Genomic DNA, 23,700 nt, shown 5'->3' with positions numbered 1-23,700 from the left:
CCTAAATGATAAGGTGCCTGCACCCATCCCATCTCGTCAGAATTTCACTGTAGAGCCTTATTATGATTATTCCCAATTTGCTTTGGAACCCTCACCCAGGACCACTTAGCTACTTAGCAGTAGAGTCAGAACTCGACTCCAGTACCCCAGGAACTTGGCTCTTTCCCCCACCCCCTCCCCAAATCTTGCTACCATTCAAGGTGTTTTTTAGGGAGCCTCACACCATCATTCTTTCATCCTCTCATTCACTCACTTGCCCAGCACCTGCTCTGTGCGTATCATCCCTGGCCTCACTCAGTAGGTTAAGGATCCATCATTGCTGCCAGCTGTGGCATAGGTCACAGATGCAGATCAAATCCGGCGTTGCTGTGGCTGGGGTGTAGGCCAACAGCTGCAGCTCCAATTCGACCACTGGCCCAGGAATTTCCAAATGCTGCAGGGGCAGCTGTAAAAGGAAAAAGAAAAAATATAGACAACCTTGTTGTGCTCTGTAACGGGGATATAATTTTATATGCTCCTTAAGGTTATCTTTAAAAGAAGTGATGTGATTACATAAGAGATTGAGCACTGTTGTCATGTGCTTGTGGAAATGTTTTAGTTATCCTCCTCCCCGCCCCCCTCTTCTCAGGCCCAGCACACCCACGACGCCATCACAGAGGCTGCCCAGCTCATGAAGGAGGCCGTGGATGACATCATGGTGACACTGAACGAAGCTGCCAGTGAGGTGGGCTTGGTGGGAGGCATGGTTGATGCCATCGCAGAAGCCATGAGCAAGGTGGGTCTGGGCTCCAAGACACTCTCTACTCCTTGACCCCATTTCCTCCAAGGTTTCCTGCAACCCTTCCCTCCTTATACAGGCTCTTCTCTAAGGAGCTGTCCGTCAAGGCCGGCACCAACAAGCTGCCTCTTTTCCTGAAGGTTCTTGATTAATGTGTAGATTTCTAGTGGCTTGCAATGTATTCTTCATTCTTTGTTATTTGTTACTTTTGAAAGCCAGTTGCGCCCTTCCTTCCACATTTATACAGTTGAGGGATAAATGGAGATGGAGAAGGCTTTATTGGTCCCCTTACGTATAAAATGGAAGTAATTATTTACCTCCCCTGTCTACCTCATATTGTTGTTGTGAGGGGCCAACTCCAAAGTGAAATAATGAAGTGAGTGCCAAGGGCTGGTCCTCAGAATGGCTCCTTTGGAATCTCTGGGACCATTTTACTTTACTGTATTTTTTATTGAATTATAATTGATTTACAATTGTGTATTAATTTCTGCTGTACAGCAAAGTGATTCAGTTATACAGTTTTTTTAATACTCTTTTCCATTATGGTTTATCATAGGACATTGACTATAGTTCTTTGTGCTATGCAATAAGATCATGTTGTTTAGCCTCTCCGTGTTGAATAGCTTACATCTGCTAACCCCAACCTCCCACTCCAGTCCTCCCCCACTTCCTCTCCTCTTTGGCAACCACAAGTCTGTTCTCCTTGTCAGTGAGTTTGTTTCTGTTTTGTAGTTATGTTCATTTGTGCCATATTTTAGATTCCATATATAAGTGGTATGTGGTATTTGTCTTTTTCTTTCTGACTTATTCCACTTAGTATGATGATCAGAGTTGATCCATGTTGCTGAGAATGGCATTATTTTGTTCTTTTTATGGCTGAGTAGTATTCCATTGTGTATATGTACTACATCTTCTTAATCTATTCATCTGTCAATGGACATTTAAGTTTTTTTCATGTCTTGGCTATTGTGAATCATGCTGCTATGAACATTGAGGTGCATATATATTTTTGAATTATAGTTTTACTGTATATATGCCCAGGAGTGGGATTGCTGGATCATATGGTTGTTCTATATTTAGTTGTTTAAGGAACCACCATACTGCTTTCTATAGTGTAGAAACAGTGTAGGAGGTTTCCCTTTTCTTCACATCGTCTTCCTGGGAGCATTTTAGAATGCACATTCCTAACCTCATCATGAACCCTGATCACTTGGAATCTCTATGAGGTGGAGCCTAGTATTTTAAAAACCTCACCATGGTTCTGGTATCCAGCCAGATGCAAAAACCACTGAAATGGTAAATATAAAAGCTTCTCGTGGACAACAGACATAGATGGCCTCAGTATCATTTTTCCTCAAGTGACCCATCAGTTGAGCGTCAGTAGGGAAGGATGACTGGACAGTATCTCCTGCTTTTTCCCCAAGGAATCCTTCACTCGTCATGGCAGTTTGATATTCATTAGAGTTAGCAACCACTCATCAGCATCTAATTGCCATCCTCTGATAGCACAGCCAAGAATTTTAGACTTTGTGTTTTGAAATGTCCATTGTCAGCTTGTGAATACATTATTGTGGTTTTTCAGAATAATAAGTGGTCTTTAATTGCTAATTTAGAAAAGATTGGTTGACTTATATCTCCATAAGGAAACAATAGCCTGAAACTATAATTAGGATAATTGCCCTTAAACATCATGCAATCATTATCAAGCTGACAAAGTCCCAAGCCGGGCTGGGATGCTGGCGGTCCCTGAGAGAACCCAGGCTTGCCTTGTCATAGCGCTCCAGTAATTTCTGCTGTGGGCTTCTCATGCTTCAAATTTGGACAGTTTGGCAGAAAATGAGTGGACTCCTTCTCTTCCTCCAGGTCTTTGGATAAGTCTCAGTGGGTTGGTTTGGGTTTCAGGACATCAGAACACCAGAGCTTTGAGATTAAGCCATACATCTACAAAAGGTATTGAGTAACGGAACTCTCAGGGTTTCTCAGTACAAATTAAAAATTGAAATGATAATCTTTTTCTTCTGAGGAGGTGTTTTTCACCATTGCCGCAATGATAGGGAAGAGTTCCCTAGAAGATGGAAGTCTTTGGATAGCCTTTGAGCCTTGCGTATTGGGATGGATCTTCAGGAAGAAAAGTGACTCTGGCGATGTCTGATTTCAGGGATGGAGCAGCTGCTTTCTTGGCCCAGGAAACACTTGCTTCTGAAGGGCTGGGAAATAGGGCTCTATTACCTGATAGTAATAATTAGGAACTGCTAACGACATGAGCAGCAAAGGCTGGGAATCAAGGGTTTTTTCCCCTCTGTTCTACAAAGTATATAATTGAGGTTTCATTGATACCCCTTAACTCCTGTCTACGCAGACCTCACAGCTAACATACCTCTTCCCCACTGTCCCTTTGCTAAGCCCACATGGCCTGCCTGTCACTCAGGACTTTGTAGTCAGTGATACCTTTGGTGCTTTGAGCTCCTAAATAGCAGCACATTATAAATATATCATTTTCTATCTGAGTTTGGATTATTGGTTAAAACATTGATATACTGTTAGAATCATTGTCTAAAATTCTTAAAGGCAGCGAATGGCAGAAAAAATTCTAGTGTACCTAAAGTTGATCTAATGCGAGTGCAGTTCTCACTGCTTTTGGAGCTTCTGCTACGGAGAGTTTCATGAGAGTCTCTGTATCTAAGCACCAGAAGATTGAAAATGAATAGGTTTCCACGAAGTCATCAGCTTTCTGGGTGACCTTGGGCAAATCACGCAAGCTCTCTGAACCTTGGTTTCCCCATTCAGTGAGCTTAGTCTTAGTCTTTGGGATTCTATGACCAAGTCCCTTTTGTTTGTTTGCAGGATATTTTTTTCTTTTTGGCCAAGGGAGGATTAAAGGAACAAAACAAACAAAAATCCTGGTGTCTACATCAGTGATATTTCATAAAATAAACATACTAACACCCCCAAAACATAGGAAGGCTACAATCTCAGAATACAGGAATATCCTTTCAACTAAATAAGTTTGGAATCCTAAAAAAAAGTCACTACTTTATTCATTCGTTGCTCACTGTCTTCACACTGACAGAAGGTTCATCATGGTGACCAGCAGCCATTATATGTTCTAAGCCGCCCTCTAGCTCCAACATCCTGGCCTGTTTGCAGTTACACCACATCCCACATGAAGGCTCCCAGCACATGGCTCAACCCTTTACAAGATACCCAGTCAACTTTTACTAAGCGATGAGTCTCCAACTCAGTCCTCATTTGACCAGCAGGGCCCCAGTGGTGTGATAAAGTTATTTGTCAGTGTCTGACTCCTTGATGAAGAAACAGAAAAATCTGCACTGGAGTTTGTGTTGTTGGTTTGGTAGAAATTACATCCTAGCCTGTGCAGCCACATTATACTAGGCTGCAGTGCTACCTACATTCATTCAACTCACATTGTAGCTTGGATCTGCTCACAGCATGTCCCTCTCCTTAACAACTCCATGTAACCTTTTGCTAATTCCTCTCTGGTCCCTAGTCTCTTCCCAGACCACAAACTATGTGGCAGAGAGCTGCCTGGAGAGATTTTCTCAAAAATATGCCTACCCCAGATCCCAGCGTTTTCTTCATGGTTCCATCACACCCCCTTCTGTTTTCCTTATGCACTCTTTCTATATTCACTTCTAGTCACCTTATCTTCTCACCTAGAATATCATTCAGTAACCAGAGGTGACAGTCACAATGTGCTGGTGGTGAGGATGGCTCGTCTTTTTCGGCATCCTCATCATAACAGACAGTATCATTATGTATGGTCATCCTCTCCTCTACCTTCATGGAGATGACATATTATCTCCCTTGACCTTTGCTTCAACCTTCTGATGCTTGGATGTTTCCAGTGAAAGACCTGAGAAGCAGTTTAAATTCCTAGCTTGAGGCTGATTTCACAAGTCCTAGAACCAGGTCTCAAGTTCACGTCTTCTGAGCCAATTAATCCCCAGCTCTTCAAGGGACACACCACCATCCCACTTCTCCACCTCTTGTACTCCACACGGATCACACCCTTCTTGCAGTTCCTTTGGTGCTAGAGTTCGATGAGCAACAAGCTGTGGCTAGTGCTTCCAGTTCCTTCTCTTCCCCAACTTAGATCAGAAGTGGGGCTTCTGGGTGCGTGTAGACATCCATGGGCTACCCCATTCCTAGGGAAGCCCTTCATGATGTAGGTTTAGCCTCCTCACCCAGCTCGTTGCCCTCCATTCTGACTTCCCTGCAAGTGTCTGACTCACGCCCACCTCCGCATGCCTGAGCGCACTTCCCTCTCTCGAGACTCCTCCCCTGCCTTTGTATGCAGCAGATGCCTTGCCTGGTAAGACTTTTCATTCCTCTGAACCGCGCTCCCATTCCCCTAAGAAAAACGGGGCCCTCCCTTTGCCTGTGTGCCCTGAGCACCTGTTGTGCATCTCTAGCGAAGTCCTTATCACCGAACTTGGGGAGCCTGTCCATTCTGGGCCAAGGAAACTCCAAAGGCCTCCCCATTTTTCCAAGTTCGGGATTCAGAAGAACCCCCCCAGCCCCGCGCACGCACTTCAGCAGGGCCTCTGGTGACCTGTGGGTTGTTTTCCTCTCCTCTGTAGCTGGATGAAGGCACTCCTCCAGAGCCAAAGGGGACGTTCGTCGACTATCAGACTACAGTGGTTAAATACTCCAAAGCCATTGCGGTAACGGCTCAGGAAATGGTAAGGAGAAAACGGGCTGCCCCGCCCACTGTTGGTTGCCCTTCCATCCACCACACCACTGACTCTTGAGATCTGGGGTCTGGGCTGGAGAGAGATCAGGCCCCTGAGTTCCTAGTTCCCCTTGCGCCCCAGCTTTGTCCTTATCTGTGGTCTTTCTGGCTGCCTGTGGTCTAGAAGCCCCAGGCCGCTGGACTGCTTATCTCATTCAAAAGCTCCAAAAGGAAATGAATGATGACTGAGATTTGAGCATGAGGACAGGGGAGCGAGGAAAGAGAGAAAATTAGAATCAAGGAGGAAATGAGAAGGAAATTGCAAGTTAAGGAGAAAGAAGAAAAAATCCTATGTATCTCACAGAGGACTTGAAATGTTTTTATACATTATAGTTATAGTACAAGAGAAGACCCTTCAGAATAGAACCAAAATTTTCTGATGGAATCAAATTATAATACTTGGACAAGACTTGGACAGTACTTAAAATGAGCAATAAGATATTGCCACTCTTGGAGTTCCCATCATGGCTCAGTGGTTAACGAATCCGACTAGGAACCATGAGGTCGTGGGTTCGATCCCTGGCCTCACTCAGTGGGTTAAGGATCCGGTGTTGCCGTGAGCTGTGGTGTAGGTCACAGACATGGCTTGGATCTGGCGTGGCTGTGGCTGTGGCGTAGGCTGGCGGCTACAGCTCCGATTCGACCCCTAGCCTGGGAACCTCCACATGCTGTGGGTGTGGCCCTAGAAAAGACAGACCAAAAAAAAAAAAAAATTGCTGCTCTTACAGGCAAAGTGAAACTGTGATCATGTAAAATTTTTTTTCTCCTGACAACAAAAGCCACGTGACTTTTGGAGGGTTTTTTTGTTTTGTTTTGTTTTTTTGGGTTTTTTTTTTTTTGCTAAAATGCAATGCAGTCAGAATTGTATTATATGGATGTTTAGATATAAATGGCATTGAGAGACAGTGAATGCTATCCTGATAGGTTAAAAAGTTGTACCCCCAAAAAATGTCCTCAAAGAATTAATAGAAGGACATAGTAAAGAAGTTGTTAACTTTTGAAGGCTCAGATATCCCAGGGTAAAATTGAAACATGCCTCTTTGATGCTGCCTCGTAAGCCTGAGTTGGAGGGACCAGATGGCTCCACCACATGGTTCCTGCCCCATCAGGCCCGGCGCCTCTCTGGATGGTTTTGTCATGTAGTCTTGTGTCCACTAGAGGTTGAGCTTGGACCACAAAGGCTTGCCTGGCTGCTGCTCCTCATTCTTAGAAACTCTGCAGTTGTGCCAGGCTCATTGCTGTTCAAAAGGACTTGGGCTGGAAAAGAAGGGAGGAACAGCGCCTGACTCAGAGACTCGGGGAAGGCTGGAGGCGCCGGGTCCCGCCCTGCTCAGAATTGCTCAGGGGCGGCTCTGGTGCCATCCATCAGCCTTGCAGTGCCAGTTCCTCTGAGCAGGGAGCACAGTGAGCAGGGGAGAAAATGTTTCCAGGGGCCTCAGGTGTTTCTGAAGTGTCTCCTGGGCTAGGTTCTCAGCCGGCCCATCTTGACCCTGAGTGTCCTCTGTAGCCGCTCCTGGGATGGCTGGTTGGGGTCCTTGGGGTGGGGAGGGGGGCGGTGAGAGTGCCCTCACCACCCCAGGCGGCCCCCAAGATTGTTGTGCTCCTCATGGCAGGGCTCACAGTACACAGTACAGCCTTGCTCTCCTGGGGTTCAGCGTGGGTTCCTTGGGAACCCACACCTCAGCCTGAAAGGTGACATTTCTTTTTTGGGGACCACACCCACGGCATATGGAGGTTCCCAGGCCAGGGGGCCAATCAGAGCTACAGCTGCCGGCCTATAGCACAGCCACAGCAATGCCAGATCTGAGCCTCATCTGTGACCTACACCACAGCTCATGGCAACACCAGATTCTTAACCCACTGAGCGAGGCCAGGGATCGCACCTGCAACCTCATGGTTCCTAGTCGGATTCATTTCCGCTGGGCCACAACAGGAACTCCCGAAAGGTGACATTTCATGGTAAACATGCCTTCGATGGGCCTCACATTCCCATCCAGCCTCAGTGGATGCACGGTCCTCTAACAGGACTTCTTAGGAGTTCCCTCGTGGCTCAGCAGGTTTAAGGACCTGGCGCTGTCACCGCTGTGGGCTCTGGTTACAGCTGTGGCCTGGGTTCGATCCCTGGCTGGGGAACTTCTGCATTCCATGGTCAGAGCCAAAAAAAAAATTTTTTTTTAATTTTTTAAGCCCTTTAAGATTAAGGATTTCCGGGGTGGGCTGGGGGAAGGTGACTGGAAAGAAAAAAAAAACAATCAAAGACTTCAGATGCCTCAAAGAGAAAGGAAGTATTTTCACCCAGATGGAGAGTAGGCAGGGCAGAAAAGAAGCCTCAGACCTGAGCAAGGCGCAGGTACCTTTCTGGGTGGCAGACTAGAACTGCCCTGTGAAAACTAAGGGGTGTTTTTGTCCCTTGGAAGGGAAAACTAGAAACTAGCATGTTATGTAGGTATAGGGTACGTGGTTTTCTATGAAACAGGAGGAAAATACAGAATATCTTGAGAGTGGAAAAGAGAGAGCTTGACCATTTAGGCTACAGTATACCCTTCCCTGAGTTTGTGGCTGAAGCGTTGTCATTCTTTGGCGCAGTATTATTACAAAGCCGTATTCTGTGAGTTTCTTTGGCCCCAGCATTAGGCTTATCCATCACTTCAGTTACGATTTCCTAATGACCCTGTCCTCATGCCCGTTCTCGGCCGTGTGGGACCTGCTTCCGGGTTCCCAGAGACCAGATCAGCTGGGAGCAGTGTGCGACCAGGGCTGTGCCCCCTGTGATTTCTCTGGGGAGCTGACCTGATGACCCCTCAGGGCAAGGCTGGCCGGAAGCTGCTGCTCTCACGTCCCGAAGGGTGGACCCTGAGGCCCGGCCTCCTTGCTGAACAGCCTGAACCTGAGCATGTTGCATTGACCTGGGAAGGACCCCCTGGCGAGAGGGCCCTGGCCTGTCGTGCGGGCTGCGCATGGGCTTTGCTTGAACTGCCCTCTGCAGCGCCCAGCCCCAAATGCAAGCCACAAGCTTAAAAGTGAATGAGACCCTTTGGCATCCGGTGGTATTAACACGTGGTTCTCATGCTTTTCTCTGTGTGTCCGTGTGTGTTTGTGTCTTGCTTGTTTTCTTTTTCCAGATGACTAAGTCGGTTACTAACCCGGAGGAGTTGGGAGGACTGGCTTCACAAATGACCAGTGACTATGGGCACCTGGCTCTCCAGGGCCAGATGGCAGCAGCCACGGCGGAACCAGAGGAGGTCTGCCACCTTAAGTCCCTCTTTTAAGAAGCACACCCACCCTGGTGCCCACCCCCAGGGGATTCTCCATAGCTTAGCTCCACTCCGGAAGACCCCAGCGTCATGGCCAGAACCAGGCTTAGTTCCCTCTTCCGTGCTGCCAGCCCCCCAGGTTCAAACTCAGTACCCCCACCCCTGCCCCATGCTTCAGGCTCACTGTCCTTCCTGAGGCTCTGGCACAGCCCTGGCGCCGTGTGGGGAGGTGAGTCAGAAGGACTCTGTTAATAGAGCTCTGCCCGGTTTCCCATCCCCAGCCCGTCACCTAATGCCAAGGGAAGAACACGCACTGCCACCCTCCTGTCACTTCCTACTCCTGCGTAGCAGTCCCCCTCAGTCATTTGTATGTTTTCCAAAGGCTCACGGAAGTTTTAGAGGAACCAAGTGTAGGATTCAGCCATCCCTCCCTTGAGAAAGGGCCATATATGTAGCTAACTTGCTTTCAGGAAACAGAGTCTTACACAAATATTGTTGGTGGCTTTTTAAGAACTGCCCCAGATCCTTGTCCCCATACCTCCCATGGACTCCTCTTCCTTACTATTTCTCTTCCCTAAATTCACTCTCCCTGGTGGCCAAGAGGACTTGTACCCATAAGAGTCTTAAAATAGCACAAGTTTGACTCCAGAGGCCCCTTTCTCAGCGGTCCCATATCTAGTACCTCTGAGAAGTTGAGTGGTCCATGGGCAAGCAGGCAGGATGGGCGGGGCTCTGAGGTGCCTGATTATATCAGTGTTAACACAGAGAAGGGGCCCAGGCCCAAGCTCTAGATGGCTCCTTAGAGAAAGAAAGCTCGGTCTGCGATAAAGAATAATGGAGTGGATTGCAGGGACCCTGGGAAGACAAGGTAACTCCATCCCTGAAATTCAGAAAGCTGTTTATGGAGGGCGAACCCTGTTCATGGCATCCCTAAGGGCGCCGGGCTATCAAGGCAGAAGGCTTTGGCTGGTCTTCCCTTCTCCTTGTGATGGCAGACAGTTTCCCCAAGTTACTCAGTGCTGCTGTTTCTCCTGGGGGGGTCAGGTCTAAGCATGTCTTCACAAAGACTCTCAGCGACACTACAGAAATGAAGACCCAAACAAAATCACTTTCTAACGTATGTTGTAACAATGCATGTAAGCGGGAGTATCATATATATGTACTTGTTACATATATATCCAGCATGGGATGACTGCGGTTTCTAACAGTGCCTGCATTTTGAGATTTTAGGATGATTGAGTATTTAAGTTGCGGCATGAATAATTCTATTGGCAGTGAGTCTGTTTAGTCACTCCCAGGAAAGAAAAAGCATCAGAAACCTGCATCAGGATCCTGTTGCTTGTTTACACAGGGCCCATCTCTTTTTTTTAAAGCAGACTCCCTGTGGTAGTAAGATCGTCTGGATGTATCATTCATTTAACATGTAATTTTGAATTTCATAAACAAGCGTTAAGAGACTTTGTGTTAGCATAAGGAAAAGCATGGTTGGGCAAAAGGAAGAAGTGTTTGGCTTTTTGAGAGGATCGAAAACTAAGAGACTGTGACTGTGAGAGAGGTTCATATAGCTGTCTCCAGAAATCTTGAAGAACAGGATCGACATGCATCTTCCTTGCTTGGTTTCACTACTGACCCGCTTACTCAGCGAAGACCCAGTGATCTCTGGAGCCCTTTCCACCTCTGAGTTCTAATGAGCTGGCCTACCCCATGTGCCCATGTGGGAAACAAGCACTTTTCTCATTGCAAGCCAGAGCATTGAAGGAAAATACAAAAGAAATACCAAAGCAGCCAGAGAAGAAAATGCTTTAGTAAAAGCACAACGGGAAGTGACTTTAGGTACTGGCCCTGAGTTTGCAGCAGCTGACATTTCCATTAAGGTTTTGCCTTTTCACCGTTATGTCTTGAGATATGTTTTACATTCCAGACACCCAAGCAGTGTGACCTGGAGTGAAAAGGGGCAGAGAGAATATAAAATTACCAGGGGCTTGCTAAGGAAAATTCTTTGTGTGCATTTGCCAGACAGATATTTAGGGGAAAACTGAGAAGGTTAGGAGATCCCTGAAGCAATGTAGTTTTTTATTCCTAGACTCTGGAATTATTTGTATACCCAAGAGGGCCCCACATCACAGCATGTGAAAATATTTGTATCCAGGGCAAATGAGAAGCTGCCCCTTCACTGCGGTCCCGCAGTCTGCTGTGCAGAGTCAGCGTTTTGGTCTTTTCCCGAATGCGACAATTACAGGAAAAGTCCTAGTTCTGCCCTCTCAACATCAAGCCACGGCTTTATCTGCTAATTTTTCCATGGAAAATTCAAACTTTTCCTAACATCCCTGTGAAAACTTCTTTCTTCAGAGAAGTTAAAACCCCCCATCAGCTCTATAATTTATGATGTTTCCTCTTTCCAAAAAAAAAAAAAAAAGATGAGAAAAATGTAGATCCCATGAGCCACAGGCTTCTCAATGAAAATGCTGGGGGAAAGGTTTGGTAACGACGGCACTGTCTCTGAGGACACATTGCCATAACCACTTGTAATGCTGCACGTCTTAAAAGCTGGCAGGAGCATTTGTCAAGAGCCTGTGGTGAGAACCACAGCCCTTTCCCCTCGAGAATTCTCTGAAACTTTGCACTCCGGGAAGCACACTTTCTGTAGGTGGGAGAGTGGCACCCTGCTTCTGCTGTGCACGCTAGTTTTTCCTGCCGTGTCTTCTAAGGAGAAACTGTAGTTTGTCAGATAACATCCAATATTGCCTTTCCAACTTCTACAAGCTCTCCCAGGCAAATTATATTTGACCTGGTTTCAGATGTAATTGATCGCAAAACCTGAGAATAATCTGTACGTTTTGTTTAGTTTTAGGCGGTAATGATGATGGATCAGTGTTTCTTAGACCCCCTCCAGTTGAAATGAGATCCAGAACTTCATGAAGCCCAGGCTTCTAATTTCCCCCAAGGCACAAAACCAGGAGACAATCTTCTCCATTTTACTTTTGTTTGGGCAAGAAGGGGGAATTGAGGGTTTTTCTTGAGGTTCAAGTATTGCTTTACCCACGTTGCCGGTTTAAAGGTCCAAGTTTTATGTCTTTGAGCAACATTCCTTTATAATAAACACTGGTGGTAAGTTGGATCGCTTGGAGGCGGGGTGTGGGGGTGGGGGCAGTGCGGGTCATATTTGCTGAGAAGTTCAGTGTTGTTTTGAGAAGCTTAGCGTTTTTCAAGTCCTTATCTGAAATGGTCTTAAAAATGCATTCCCTTTTAGGATGTTCCTCCAGCCAGTACAAAATGTTCTATGAAATTGCAGCAGTGGAGAGCATGTTGATTCTCTTATCCTTCGCTGAAATGTCGTAGCTATCCCAGGTGCCCATGGAGGAGCGTAGAATTGGCGAGCTCTTTATCCAGCCCGTACCAGCACAGATGGTGTGCTGGGCGCCGTCCCATTTCCCCTGCAACTGCCATATGTGAGGCGAGAATCATTTGTCCTTCCCATCTCACTGAGAGGCAAACCACAGAGGCTCAGGGAGCTCTGTGACCGCATAGCTGCAACAGTGAGTGCTGAAGCCCCCTTTTTCATAACTTCTCGGGATAAGTGAGTGTTTCAAGAAAGAAAATAAGTGAACAAGTCAATATGAAGAAAAGTCAGGGTCAGGATTTGAACCCCTGTTTGTTAGGCATCACAGCCCCTGCTCCTTCCCTTGCCCCAAGTGGCCTCTCTTCACAATAGTGAATGTTCACGTGGCACTTTCCGCTTGCTGAGACTTTGCACGTGAACCTTCCATTTGATCATCTGCTCTGGGAAGTGGACAGGGCAGGTCCTCTGCCGCAGTGAGGAGACAAAGTCCCCATGAGGTTCCCAGGCTCACCCAAAGAGTCTGGTGGCCGGGAGAGGGCAGAGCTGGAAGCAAGGTCCGTGATCCTTTCTGCTGCCCACGTAGGAGAGGGCTGAGAGTAGGGGGTGAGGCTGGCATCCTGAGATCCTTTCCTTTTTGTTGCATTCAGCCCTCTGAGCCTGTGAAAATCTCTGTGAGGCCTATTTCACAACTTGTCCTTCATAATACTGTGTCTCTCCTGCATACTGTCCATATAGGATTGTGCAGCCAAGCCTGTAAGGGGTTTTTGCAGCCAGTCCTCAGTGGGGTTCTCCAGGCCCGTAGAAGATAGCTGTGTGACCCACAGACCTGGGCTCCAGGACCAAGCTCTGGGTTGACAAAACTCCAAAGCTTTGCAGCCGTTGCCTCATTTTGGTCTCATCCCTCTGCTTTCTGGTGCTGATCTTCCTTGAGCTTCCTAACTGAAAGGAATTGTGTCCCTGATGACCACTCTGTCAGCTCCACGTTGCATTTACAGGATCCCTTGCTACATGCATGATGTCATCTCCAAGAAGGGGGCTGAGCATCAAGATGGTGAGGTGTTTCCATAGCCTCGCCTTCTGAGAGGGGGGCTGAGGGAGCATGAGAGTGTGGTTAGGATGTCTTCCCACAGTCTCTCCTGTCTTCTCTTGTCAGGTTTGAGGACAGCTCAGGAGAGGGTTCCTTCTCCCTCCCACCCCAGGTGATTGGGGACTGATTTAGGAGGCCTGGCATTGTCCCAGGGCTCTGACATTTTGCAAACAGAAAGCTCAGGCTTAGCTCTGTGCAGGGAGCAGGATGGGTGTGCGGAGAAGGCCTGGGTCTTCTCCAGCCCCATGGTTTCACACCTTACTCTATAGAACCCCAAACCAGAGAGGTAGCCTGGAAGTCTTACTCAAGTTTCACTTTTTAAGCATAATTATTTCCATAAAAACTGTTAGGAAAAGCTGCATGTGCTCTTGAGTTGAACATATTCTGAGCCAAAATAGTAACCCACTGGGGGCCTCTGGGTGGATTTGTGCAGACCTCAGGCCAGGGAAGTGTCTGCCCTGCCTGCTGTGGTCAGGAAACTGCCAGAAAACTGTTCTGTCTTGCTTTTTCCACGGAACAGGATTCTCAACACTGTGCAACTGAAGCAAAATACAGAAATGAGTTGGGGGCCAAGGCTGTAACTGGCCTTCATAACCTCTTCTAGGGATCATTGAGTCTCATTGTTGACTTTTTGAGTCGAGGATATAAATTTTAACTCATAAAGGAAGAGTATAGTAATAACAAATTACTCTGTTTCAGATGTTGAGGTTCCATGAGAGATTTTGTTGGAGGCGTGGGGGGAATGGTAAGAAGGGGTTCTGCTGCTGAATGGAAAAAAAATCAAATTAGGAAACCACTGATCTGATGACTAGAACACTGTGCTTGAGATTAAAGACTTGGATTCTCATTTGGCTTTGCCTAGAACCGGCTGCGTGATCTTGGGCCAAACACATCACTTCTCTGGGCCTCAGTCTCTTCATCTGTAAAACGGGGAAGTTAACTCATAAGGGCTTTTTTATTGTGCAAGTCTATAAATGCGTCTTCCTCCATGTCCCCCTCACTTGACTTCCCATTAGCACTTTATCCTTTGGAGACCTGGCTCGTCCTGGGCAGCTGAGCTCTGGCCTTTGGATTCGCTCTTACCTTTGTGTACTCAGGGTTACACTGCATGACTCGGGAAAGCCTGGAGATCCAGGTTGAGTTTAAAGCTTTCCTGGGGCATCCCCCTGCTAAAGCTTGACCTGGTGTTTAAACCAGAAAACATGCCCAGCCATACACTCACATAGCATTGCCATTGCATGGGCTGAATTTGAGCCTCTGCTCTTCTCAGGGTTGACCTTGATGCCACGCTAGTCCAGGTATGTTCTCAGAGCTTCTGGGTTTCACAGTCCTGGTGTGACACTCGGGTCGTTTTCCCTGTGGAGATGGTCAAGAAGAAGCCCTGCCAGTCATGAAGCTTTTGTAGTCCCTTCTCGTGTAGATTAGAAGACACCCCCAGAGAGCAGAAGCTCAACTTTTGGGTCAGGAGAACTTTTTTACCAAATAGATTTAAACATTCTTTGGGCCTCAAAGGGTTAGGGGGGTAACTTTTTTCCCTGAAAGCTATGTGCCCTGTGCATTTCAGTCATAGACTGAGCATTGCAGCCCCCTCCCTCCCTAGAATCACCTTCCCTTAAACACTGACTCATGGGATGGTGTTAGAAGATTCCCAGGCATGTGAAGTCCCAGGTTTTATTCACAAAACCTGGACACTCTTAGTAACTTCTTGAGAGATGCTGGGAGGATAAGCATACAGCTTCTAGCTATTATGGATTCTTGAAAATAACACTTAGAGCTGTTTTGTTTTGTATTTAGTTGCTTACCTGGGCTGTATTGATCAGACAAAAATGAAAATTGATGTAGAACAAAACCTGAAGAATGCAGACTTTGGGAGGTGGAAGTAGAATTTATTACACCATTAAAAGATGCTGACAGCTTATCCATAGTGGAGCCCATTTGGCCTCTTTTAGGCAAAGTACCTTTTATAATCACACAACCCAGGGGTCATTGAAAGAATGCATGCCTGCTGAGCCCACAGCTCTAAAAATTTACCTTTTTAAGAAAACCTCAAACTGGCTTGTTAGAAAGGAAGCCTAGGCCCAGCATGGTTGCTCCCGCTACAGGTAGCTGAGGAAGGAGGTGTTCTGGATGGTAAACAGCAATTTTGCAAAGAATCTGAACACTTTAAAATATGCTTTATGCTAAAGCAATATATTCTGAACTTCTAATTACCCTCTAGGGCTTTTGTGAGGAGTCAATGAAATTAAATGCCTTACCTGCTTAGAAGAGGCCGTGACACACAGTGGGGGCTCAATAAACGCTTGTTGAATGAATAACCACACAGAGTCCCTCTCATTAACATTCTTATCTGGTGACTCAGCATACAGATAAGCAATACACCAGAAAAGGTAGCAAATATTATTAAGTTTGCTGACTGGAGACTGTGGGCATTTTACAGTCTCTAAAAAGGAAAGCAAAATCAACCAAATTCCGTAGTGCACCAAACACAGCCTTCTAACAGCAGTGGAATTTTCCTAGTCAGGCTCCCCTAGGATGTAGGAGAAATTTTCCACATGGGGAAGACCTCCATGGCAGGGCTGTCATGCTTCTCCTTCCCCACCCTCAACTTGCCTCTGCAGATCGGCTTCCAGATTCGCACTCGGGTGCAGGACCTGGGCCACGGCTGCATCTTCCTGGTGCAGAAGGCGGGCGCCCTCCAGGTGTGCCCCACAGACAGCTACACCAAGAGGGAACTGATCGAGTGTGCCCGCGCTGTCACCGAGAAGGTAAGGGGCAGCCTGCAGGACAGGTGGGCACGGTGACCTGCTGTGATAGACCAGGAAACTCAGCCAAAAACCGTGTAGCCAGCTCAGGTCTGGTGGTCTTCCCACCCACCCAGGGTCTCCCCAGGGCCAGGGTGCATCAGGGGGTGGGGGTGATCCATGGTCCTGAGAAACTGGGCATGAGAAGGACTGTCCCACAGAGGTCAGGGCCCCAGGGTCACCTTGGAGGGCTCACCTGTGACAGACTGGATGGGCGGTATCCAAGTCACAGTCAGCACCTGGAGCCCCTCCCTGCAGCCTCTCTTTGTACTTTTACCTGCAGGCTCCCTTCCCAGGGAGACTCCCGGTACTGGGGGCTGAGGAAGAAGGATCTTTAGTTCCTTTGTGTAACCTTTCCATTTCCAGATGAGACAGTGCAGCGGGGAGGGTTAAGCACCCACCAACGTCTCATTGCACCTTGGTTGGGAGGGCAGGAACCTGCAGGACCTTTCCTGACTGGGCACTGTTTGTAGGGAGAATCCCATAGCCTAGTGCATGGGACTCTAGCTGGGCTACTTGGCCCAGCTAAGCCCCAACTTCCTCATCTGTAAAGTGAGGATGAAGAATCCTCGGCCCATGGGGTATGAAGATTCCATGCAGGAATGGGTGTCTAAGAGCTGGGCACGATGCCAGATGCATGTTCTATGTTTAATCAGTGCTAGCTGCTGTTCCCTGTCCCCCAACACTACCTTCTCTCAGTAAGTTTTTCCTGGTTCACAGTGCCCTGTTCTGAATATCCCTTCCGTCGCAGTCCCAGTAGCTCCTTGACTCTCCCACAGTTTGCTGATGGTTTGCCTGACTTATTTCTCTTGAGTCATTTTTCAAGGCAGCTGCCGTGCAGGCCACTTGGGGTGCAGGCTACAGCACCCATGCTTTGCTGGAATTCTCTTTCCTTCATTTGGGTCATAGGACAGAGGGCTCTGCATTGTTGGGAAGCTTGGCAGCAGGATTTGACGGACATGGGTGGGGGGGGCCCTCCTCCGAAGGTGCCAGTACAGAGGCTGCTCTATACATGGCCCCTTGCCACAGCCGAGCATCCATCTGGCTGTCTCCCGCAGCCCGCACGACCGTCCAGGCCTCCCTGGACTTCTTAGAATGAGGAAATAAATCTCTCAGCTGGAGGAAGGCATTCTCTCTCCTTTCAATGCCCTTCCTTGTTGTTGGAGTTCTCATACCAAGTTCTCCCTTAGAAGACCTTGAAACAGAAAGCACAAGGGAGGGGAGGAGGGGTCCAGGCCGTGTGGCATTGGTAGCCTGGCCCAGCGGCGTGGTCTTCTTGAGCTGGCCTCCTTCCTGCTTCTCCCAGCTGGGGATCCCTGACTCAGGACACTGGGAGGAGGATCAGAGGCAGGGGGTCCGCTCATTCAGAGCATCTAGGCATTGGAGCAGTTGCCTGCCCTCCCATCTCCACCTGGCATCGTTCTTACCTGTCTAGGTGTGTCTTTGTGATCCCCCCCACCACCAACCACCATGAGGACAGACTCATAAGGGGAAGTCAGGTGGGTGGGTGGGGAAGGAAGAAAGAAGGGGCTGAATGCAGGAATGTGGGGCAGGAATGTGGGGGGAGGCCTGGAGCTGGGACCTGGCTGTGAAGGGAGCTCACCTCCGCACAGCCGGAGCAGAGGCATACCCAGGGGCGCGGTGGGTCTGGTTTGCCTTGTAGGAAAGTGTCTCTAGGAACAGGAGGGTGTACTGGAGGGGTGACAGTTGCTGGCAGAGGGTTTCTGGTGTGGAAGACTCTGGAATGAACACCTTAGCCAACCTGTTGGTGGCAGGTGATGGCTTGAGATGGCAGGTGGGGTGGAGAGGTGACATGAGGGGACCCTCCCTGGCCTCCAGCCCCTCTGGGGTCCACTATGAAGAGTTTCTAGTCAAGAGGCAGCCAAGGGAAGGAATGATGAGTGAGAAGCCCATCAGGAGGGACAGAAACAGCCATCGCTTTCACAGAAGCCTCATCCTTATCCCCCTTTGTAGCTTCTGAAACATAACTCAATAAAGAGTAGCATCTGCCCTCCACGAAACACTTCTTACATGCTACACACTGTACATACATCCTCGCCCAGTGAGTCTTCCCATAGCTCCCTTTTCCAGATGAGGAAACAGAGACTTAGATAAGACAGCCTACCCAAGGTTGTGTTGTTGCCAGCAAATGGCATTGCTCTTATTCAGAGAGGCTGTGGCCTCCAGATGGTGCTGCTTTGACTCCCAGAGAGAAAATTCATGGTTCTGATTTGTTTTTTGTTTTTTTTTTTTCACTTTTTGATTTCCAGATTTATTGAGATGTAATTGACATATGGCACTTTATAAGTTTAGCTTGTGTGGCGTCATTTCTTCGTACATCTGTTATGAAATGATTATTATAAGTTTAGTTACTACCCATCATCTCATATGAATACAAAAAGTATGTTTGTCTGTATATTTGTTCCCTTGTAATGAGAGCTCTTTGGAATTTTAACAACTTTCACATGGATCACAAAGCGGTGCCTACTAGAGTCATCATCTTAGGCATTACACTGGGACTTAGCTGAAAGCTAGAAGTTTGTGCCTTTTGACCATCTTCCTCCAATCTCACCACCACCCCACCCCCTGCCATAACCACAAATCTGATCTCCCTTCCTATGAGTTTGGCTGGTTTTTTGCTTTAATTTGTATTCTGTTTATTTAAACTAAAAACAAAAACAGTTCACCCATTTTTTCCTACCCCTCATCCCCAGCCTCTTGGCAACCACCAATCCGTTCTCTGTATTTATGAGCTTGATACTTGGTTTTAAGATTCCACTGTTAGATCATGCATTATTTGTCTTTTTCTGACTTATTTCACTTAGCATGGTGCCTTTGATGTCCATTCATGTTTTTGAAAATGGCAAGATTTAATTCTTACTTCTGGCTGAATAATATTCCATTGTATATGTGTACCACATTTTCTTTATCCACTTATCCATCAATAGACACTTGGGTTTTTTCCCAGGTCTTGGCTATTATAAATAGTGCTGCAGTGAACATAGGGGTCATATTATCTTTTTGAGTTAGTGTTTTCACTGTCTTTGACTAAATACCCAGAAGTGGAACTGTTGGATCACATGGTAGTTTTATGTTTAATGTTTGAGGAACCTTCGTGTTGTCCTTCATATGGGGCTGTACCAATTTATATTTCCACCAAAGATGGGTAAGTGTTGCCTTTCCTCTACAACTCTGCCAACACTTGTTGCTTCTTGTCATTTTGATGACAAACATTCTGACAGATATGAAGTGATAATTCATTGTGGTTTTGATTTGTTTTCCTTGATAATTACATGGGGCATCTTTCCATGTGCCTCTTGGCCGTCTGTATGTCTTTTTTGGGGAAATGTCCATTCAGGTCCTCTGCCCATTTTAAAAATCAGACTTTTTTTTTTTTTTTTGCCGTTGAGTTGTATGAGTTCTTTATATTTTTATCAGACACATGATTTGCAAATATTTTTTCCCATTCAGTAAATTGCCTTTTCATTTTGTTGGTGGTTTCCTTTACTGTGCAGAAGCTTTTTAGTTTGATAGAGTCCCATTTGTTTATTTTTGCTTTTATTGCTTGGGCTTTTGGTGTCAGATTCATTGCCAAGACCTATTTCAAGGAAGTCACCACCAGTATTTTCTTCTAGGAGTTCTGTGGTTTCTGGTCTTATATTTAATCCATTTTGAGTTAATCTTTGTGCATGGTATAAGATAGTGGTCCAGTTTGATTCTGCTGCTTGTGGCTGTCCAGTTTTCTCAACACCATTTATTGAACACACTGTTACTTCCCAGTTGCATATTCTTGGCTCCTTTATTATAAATTACTTCACTAGATATCCATGGGCCTGTTTCTGGGCTCTTTATTCCATCTATGTGTCCATTTTTATGCCATTACCATACTGTTGTAATTACTCTGGTTTTGTGATATGTTGGAAATCAGAAAGCATGATGCTCTAGTTTTGTTCTTCTTCCTCAAGATTGCTTTGGCTAATTGGGATCATTTATGGTTCCACACAAATTTTAGGATTGTTCTATTTCTGTAAAAATATTCCATTGGAATTGTGATAAGAATTGCATTGAGTTGTATATTGATTTGGGTAGTATGGATATTTTAACAATATTCTTTTAATCCATGAGCACAGACTATCTTTTCTTTGTGTCTTGAATTTCTTCGATGTCTCGTAGTTTTCAAGATACAGGTCTTTCACCTCCTTGTTAAATTTATTCCTAGGTATTCTATTCTTTTTTGATGCAATTGCAAATTGGATTGTTTTCTTGATTTCGCTTTCTAATAGTTCATTATTAGTATTTAGAAATGCAATAGATTTTTGTATCCTGCAGATTTGCTGAATTCATTGATTAGTTCAAACAGTTTTTTTAATGGAGTCATGAAGGTTTTCTATATATAAAATGTCATCTGCCAATAGTGACAGTTTTACTTCTTCCTTTCCAATTTGGATGCCTTTTATTTCTTGTCTCATTGCTCTAGCTAGGACTTCCAATACTAGATTGAATTAAGTGGTGACGGTAGGTTTCTTTGTCTTATTCCCAATCTTAGAAGAAAATCCTTTTGCTTTTCACCTTTGAGTATGATATTAGCCATGGGCTTGTTTTATGTGGCCTTTATTATATTGATGTATGTTCTCTCTCTACATACTTTGTTGACATTTTTATCATAAATGGATGTTGAATTTTGTCCAATGCTTTTTCTGCATTCATTGAGGTGACCATATGATTTTTACCCTTCATTTTGTAAATATGGTGTGTCACAATGACTGATAGGTGGATATTGAACCATCCTTGCATCCCTGGAATAAATCCCACTTGACTATGGTGTGTGATACTTTTATTGTTTTGTTGAATTCAGTTTGAGGATTTTTGCACCTTGTTCATCAGAGATATTGGCGTATACTTTTCTTGTGGCATCCTGGCCTGGTTTTGGTATCAGAGTAAAGTTGGCCTCAAAATGAGTTTGGAAGAATTTCCTCCTCTTCTGTTTCTTGAACATTGTTTGCAGTGTTTGATTTTGTTTTTTGTTTTAGTCTGAAAACCTTTGGGTTATATTTTCTCCATCTTCCACACCCTCTGACATTTCCTCTCTGCCTACAGGTGTCCTTGGTGCTATCAGCTCTCCAGGCTGGGAACAAAGGGACCCAGGCATGTATCACAGCTGCCACTGCCGTGTCTGGGATCATTGCCGACCTGGACACCACCATCATGTTTGCAACTGCAGGGACCCTTAACGCAGAGAACAATGAGACCTTTGCAGACCACAGGTGTGTGAATGAAGGCTGTCCTGGGGGCTTCTGAATGGAGAGAGGTTCAGTATGGCCTGGTGAACTTTGGAGATTTCAACAGGATGCTGAAGTGGGGGTGGGGGTGGGGGCGGTGAACCACGTAATCAAAAGAAATGCCCTTTGTCAGTTGTAAACAGAGTCATGTTCTGGCTTTGCCTTTCACAGCTTAAATCAAGTCTGCTCCAGCAGAGGATAGCTTTTTGGTCATTTTGCTTTCTAAGCTAAAAAGCTGTGCCTCTGATTTTCTCACCATCTCCAGTGGGACTGGGAGTGGCTGGGGCAGGCATTTAGCTCTTAGCCAAATGGAGTGAAGTTCTGAACCTGCTGTCTTTCTGGGGATGACTCTTCAGACTTTGCTTCAGAGGCTGGTGCCAGGGCCTTTGTTTATGCTGGAGGCTCCCCACCCTCACCCATATCCTCACATGTCCAGCCCTTCTCTTCCTCTCTCTTCTGCCCCAGGATTGGGCTGGGGAAGAGATTCCCAGTGCTCTGTCACCGCTTCCAGAACTCAGCCCCTTGGGCTCTGACGTCCAGGGAAAGATCCCCTGACTCATAGTTCCCTGTAGCTATGAAATATTTTCAGGGATAGTAGGAACAACAGGAAGGAAGCTACAGGGCTGGGGGGAGAGGGCCACCCTAATGACCCTGAATCTTTTTTTTTTTTTTTAGGGCTGCACCCAAGGCATGTAGAATTTCCCAGGCTAGGAGTTGGATCAGAGCTACAGCTGCTGACCTACGTCACAGCCACAGCAACACCAGATCCTTAACCTACTGAGTGAGGCGAGGGATCAAATCCACCTCCTTGTGGATATTAGTGGAATTCGTTTCCACTGTGCTGCAAGGGGGAACTCCTGAATCTTTAATTGAAGCTTTACTATTACTGGACAGTCTGAATTCTGAGCTGACTTCCCCTTCCTCTCTCCTAATCCTACATGGAAGATGAGAGCCTCCTATTAAGGAGGGCAAACACATCACCTATCTTCTTCAACACCTTTTAACAAAAGCCCCACGGGAGCGTTTCATTTCTTCCTAACTCCCAGTGACCAAGCTCTGCCCTTGTCTCTCCCCCTAACCCACCCTCCCCACCTCCTCAGGGAGAACATTCTGAAGACAGCCAAGGCCTTGGTGGAAGACACGAAGTTGCTGGTGTCGGGGGCCGCATCCACTCCAGACAAGCTGGCCCAGGCGGCCCAGTCCTCAGCAGCCACCATCACCCAGCTTGCCGAGGTGGTCAAGCTGGGGGCCGCCAGCCTCGGCTCTGATGACCCTGAGACCCAGGTAGGTTTGGGTGGGCCTCATGTTCCCCCAAACAGTGTGCAACAGGCCTCAGAAGAAACCAAAGGCAAAATAGGAACTTTGGGAGTAAACACTACATACATGAAGGTGTGCACGGTTTGCGGATTGGGGGCAAGATAGTGGCATGGACTGTGGTATGGCCATGGCGATGGAAATGAGCCAGCAGATTTGAGAGGACTCTTTATAGACTCAGGCAGGCATGGTGAACATGGATGCAGTGAGTGTTTGGAGGTAAGGGAGACGGCAGAGTGCAGGATGTCGGCACATTCAGGCTAGAGCATTGAACGGACTGTGGCTCCATGTACCCAGCCAGAGCTCCCTGGAGGGAGGGCTGGCTTGGGCGGAGGTGAAGGTGAATTGGGTTTGGAGAGTGTTGATTTGGAAGTTCCAGAGAGACATGCAGGTAGAACTGGTGGGTGGGCTTGAGCCTGCCTGAGTTTGGGGATGTGGGTGCAGGGGTTGATGGCAGATGGTGACTGGAACCACAGGGGAGGAAGAGGAAAAGGGGGTCAAGGCAGCGCTGATGCCCACCATTTAGGACCATCTTAAGGAGAAAGAGATGCCTAAGGAGACCAAGAAGCAGCAGGAGCTGGTAGGAGAACCAGGGGGCTTGATGTTAAGAGGAGGGAGTGTTTCAGCCCACCAGAGACACCCCCGAGAAGGTGACAAAGACCAAGGTCTGAGGGCCAGTATCCAGCCCCAGGACCTTAAAGGGCAGAGGCCACCCAGTCAAGGCTGTTCTTGAGCAGTGGCCAGATGGAGTAAAGGGAGGAAGGCAGCGTGCATAGGCGTCCACTTGAGAAGCTTGGCTCCCAAGGGGATGATAGAGAGGAACTGAGGGGCAGGGGAGGGCTGCAAGCTCTGCAATTCCTCTGCTTTGGATTTAGCATCTTCACGGATGTTATCTGCGTGGTCCTTGGCCCCCCAGCCTAGACTGTCAGCTCCCCAAGGACAGGAACTGTGGTTTATTGGTCTTTGACACCTACTCATATAGCACAGCTCCCGACAAAGTAGTTGAGCCCTTGAACTAACAGCCAAGCCCGGCCATCGTTAGTGGATTCCACACATTCCTGAGTGCCAAACCTAAAAATCCCTCTATTCTGTCC

The 23,700-nt window shown here is 46.9% G+C and overlaps 1 protein-coding gene across 5 annotated transcripts in view; it reads left to right on the top strand.

Annotated features, from left to right (window-relative positions):
• TLN2 (talin 2) overlaps positions 1-23,700 on the top strand; it is a 469,337-nt gene that overhangs the window by 402,916 nt on the left and 42,721 nt on the right. For 3 of the 5 annotated variants that reach the window (XR_007133078.1, XM_047766192.1, XM_047766193.1), the window contains 6 exons: positions 629-775; positions 5,380-5,481; positions 8,654-8,773; positions 15,831-15,977; positions 21,111-21,277; positions 22,393-22,576. Coding sequence is in view for 4 of the 5 variants with exons in the window: in XM_047766192.1 (XP_047622148.1) it covers positions 629-775; positions 5,380-5,481; positions 8,654-8,773; positions 15,831-15,977; positions 21,111-21,277; positions 22,393-22,576 (867 nt within the window). In the remaining variant the exon portion in view is untranslated. The remainder of the gene's footprint in view (positions 1-628; positions 776-5,379; positions 5,482-8,653; positions 8,774-15,830; positions 15,978-21,110; positions 21,278-22,392; positions 22,577-23,700) is intronic. The other 2 variants (XM_047766194.1, XM_047766195.1) reach the window with 2 other exon arrangements.

This window comes from Phacochoerus africanus, chromosome 2 (assembly GCF_016906955.1).
Source record: "Phacochoerus africanus isolate WHEZ1 chromosome 2, ROS_Pafr_v1, whole genome shotgun sequence".
NCBI classification, from domain to species: domain Eukaryota; kingdom Metazoa; phylum Chordata; class Mammalia; order Artiodactyla; family Suidae; genus Phacochoerus; species Phacochoerus africanus.
Note: the sequence above shows the minus strand (reverse complement) of the source record. Positions and strands in the feature narration are given on the sequence as shown.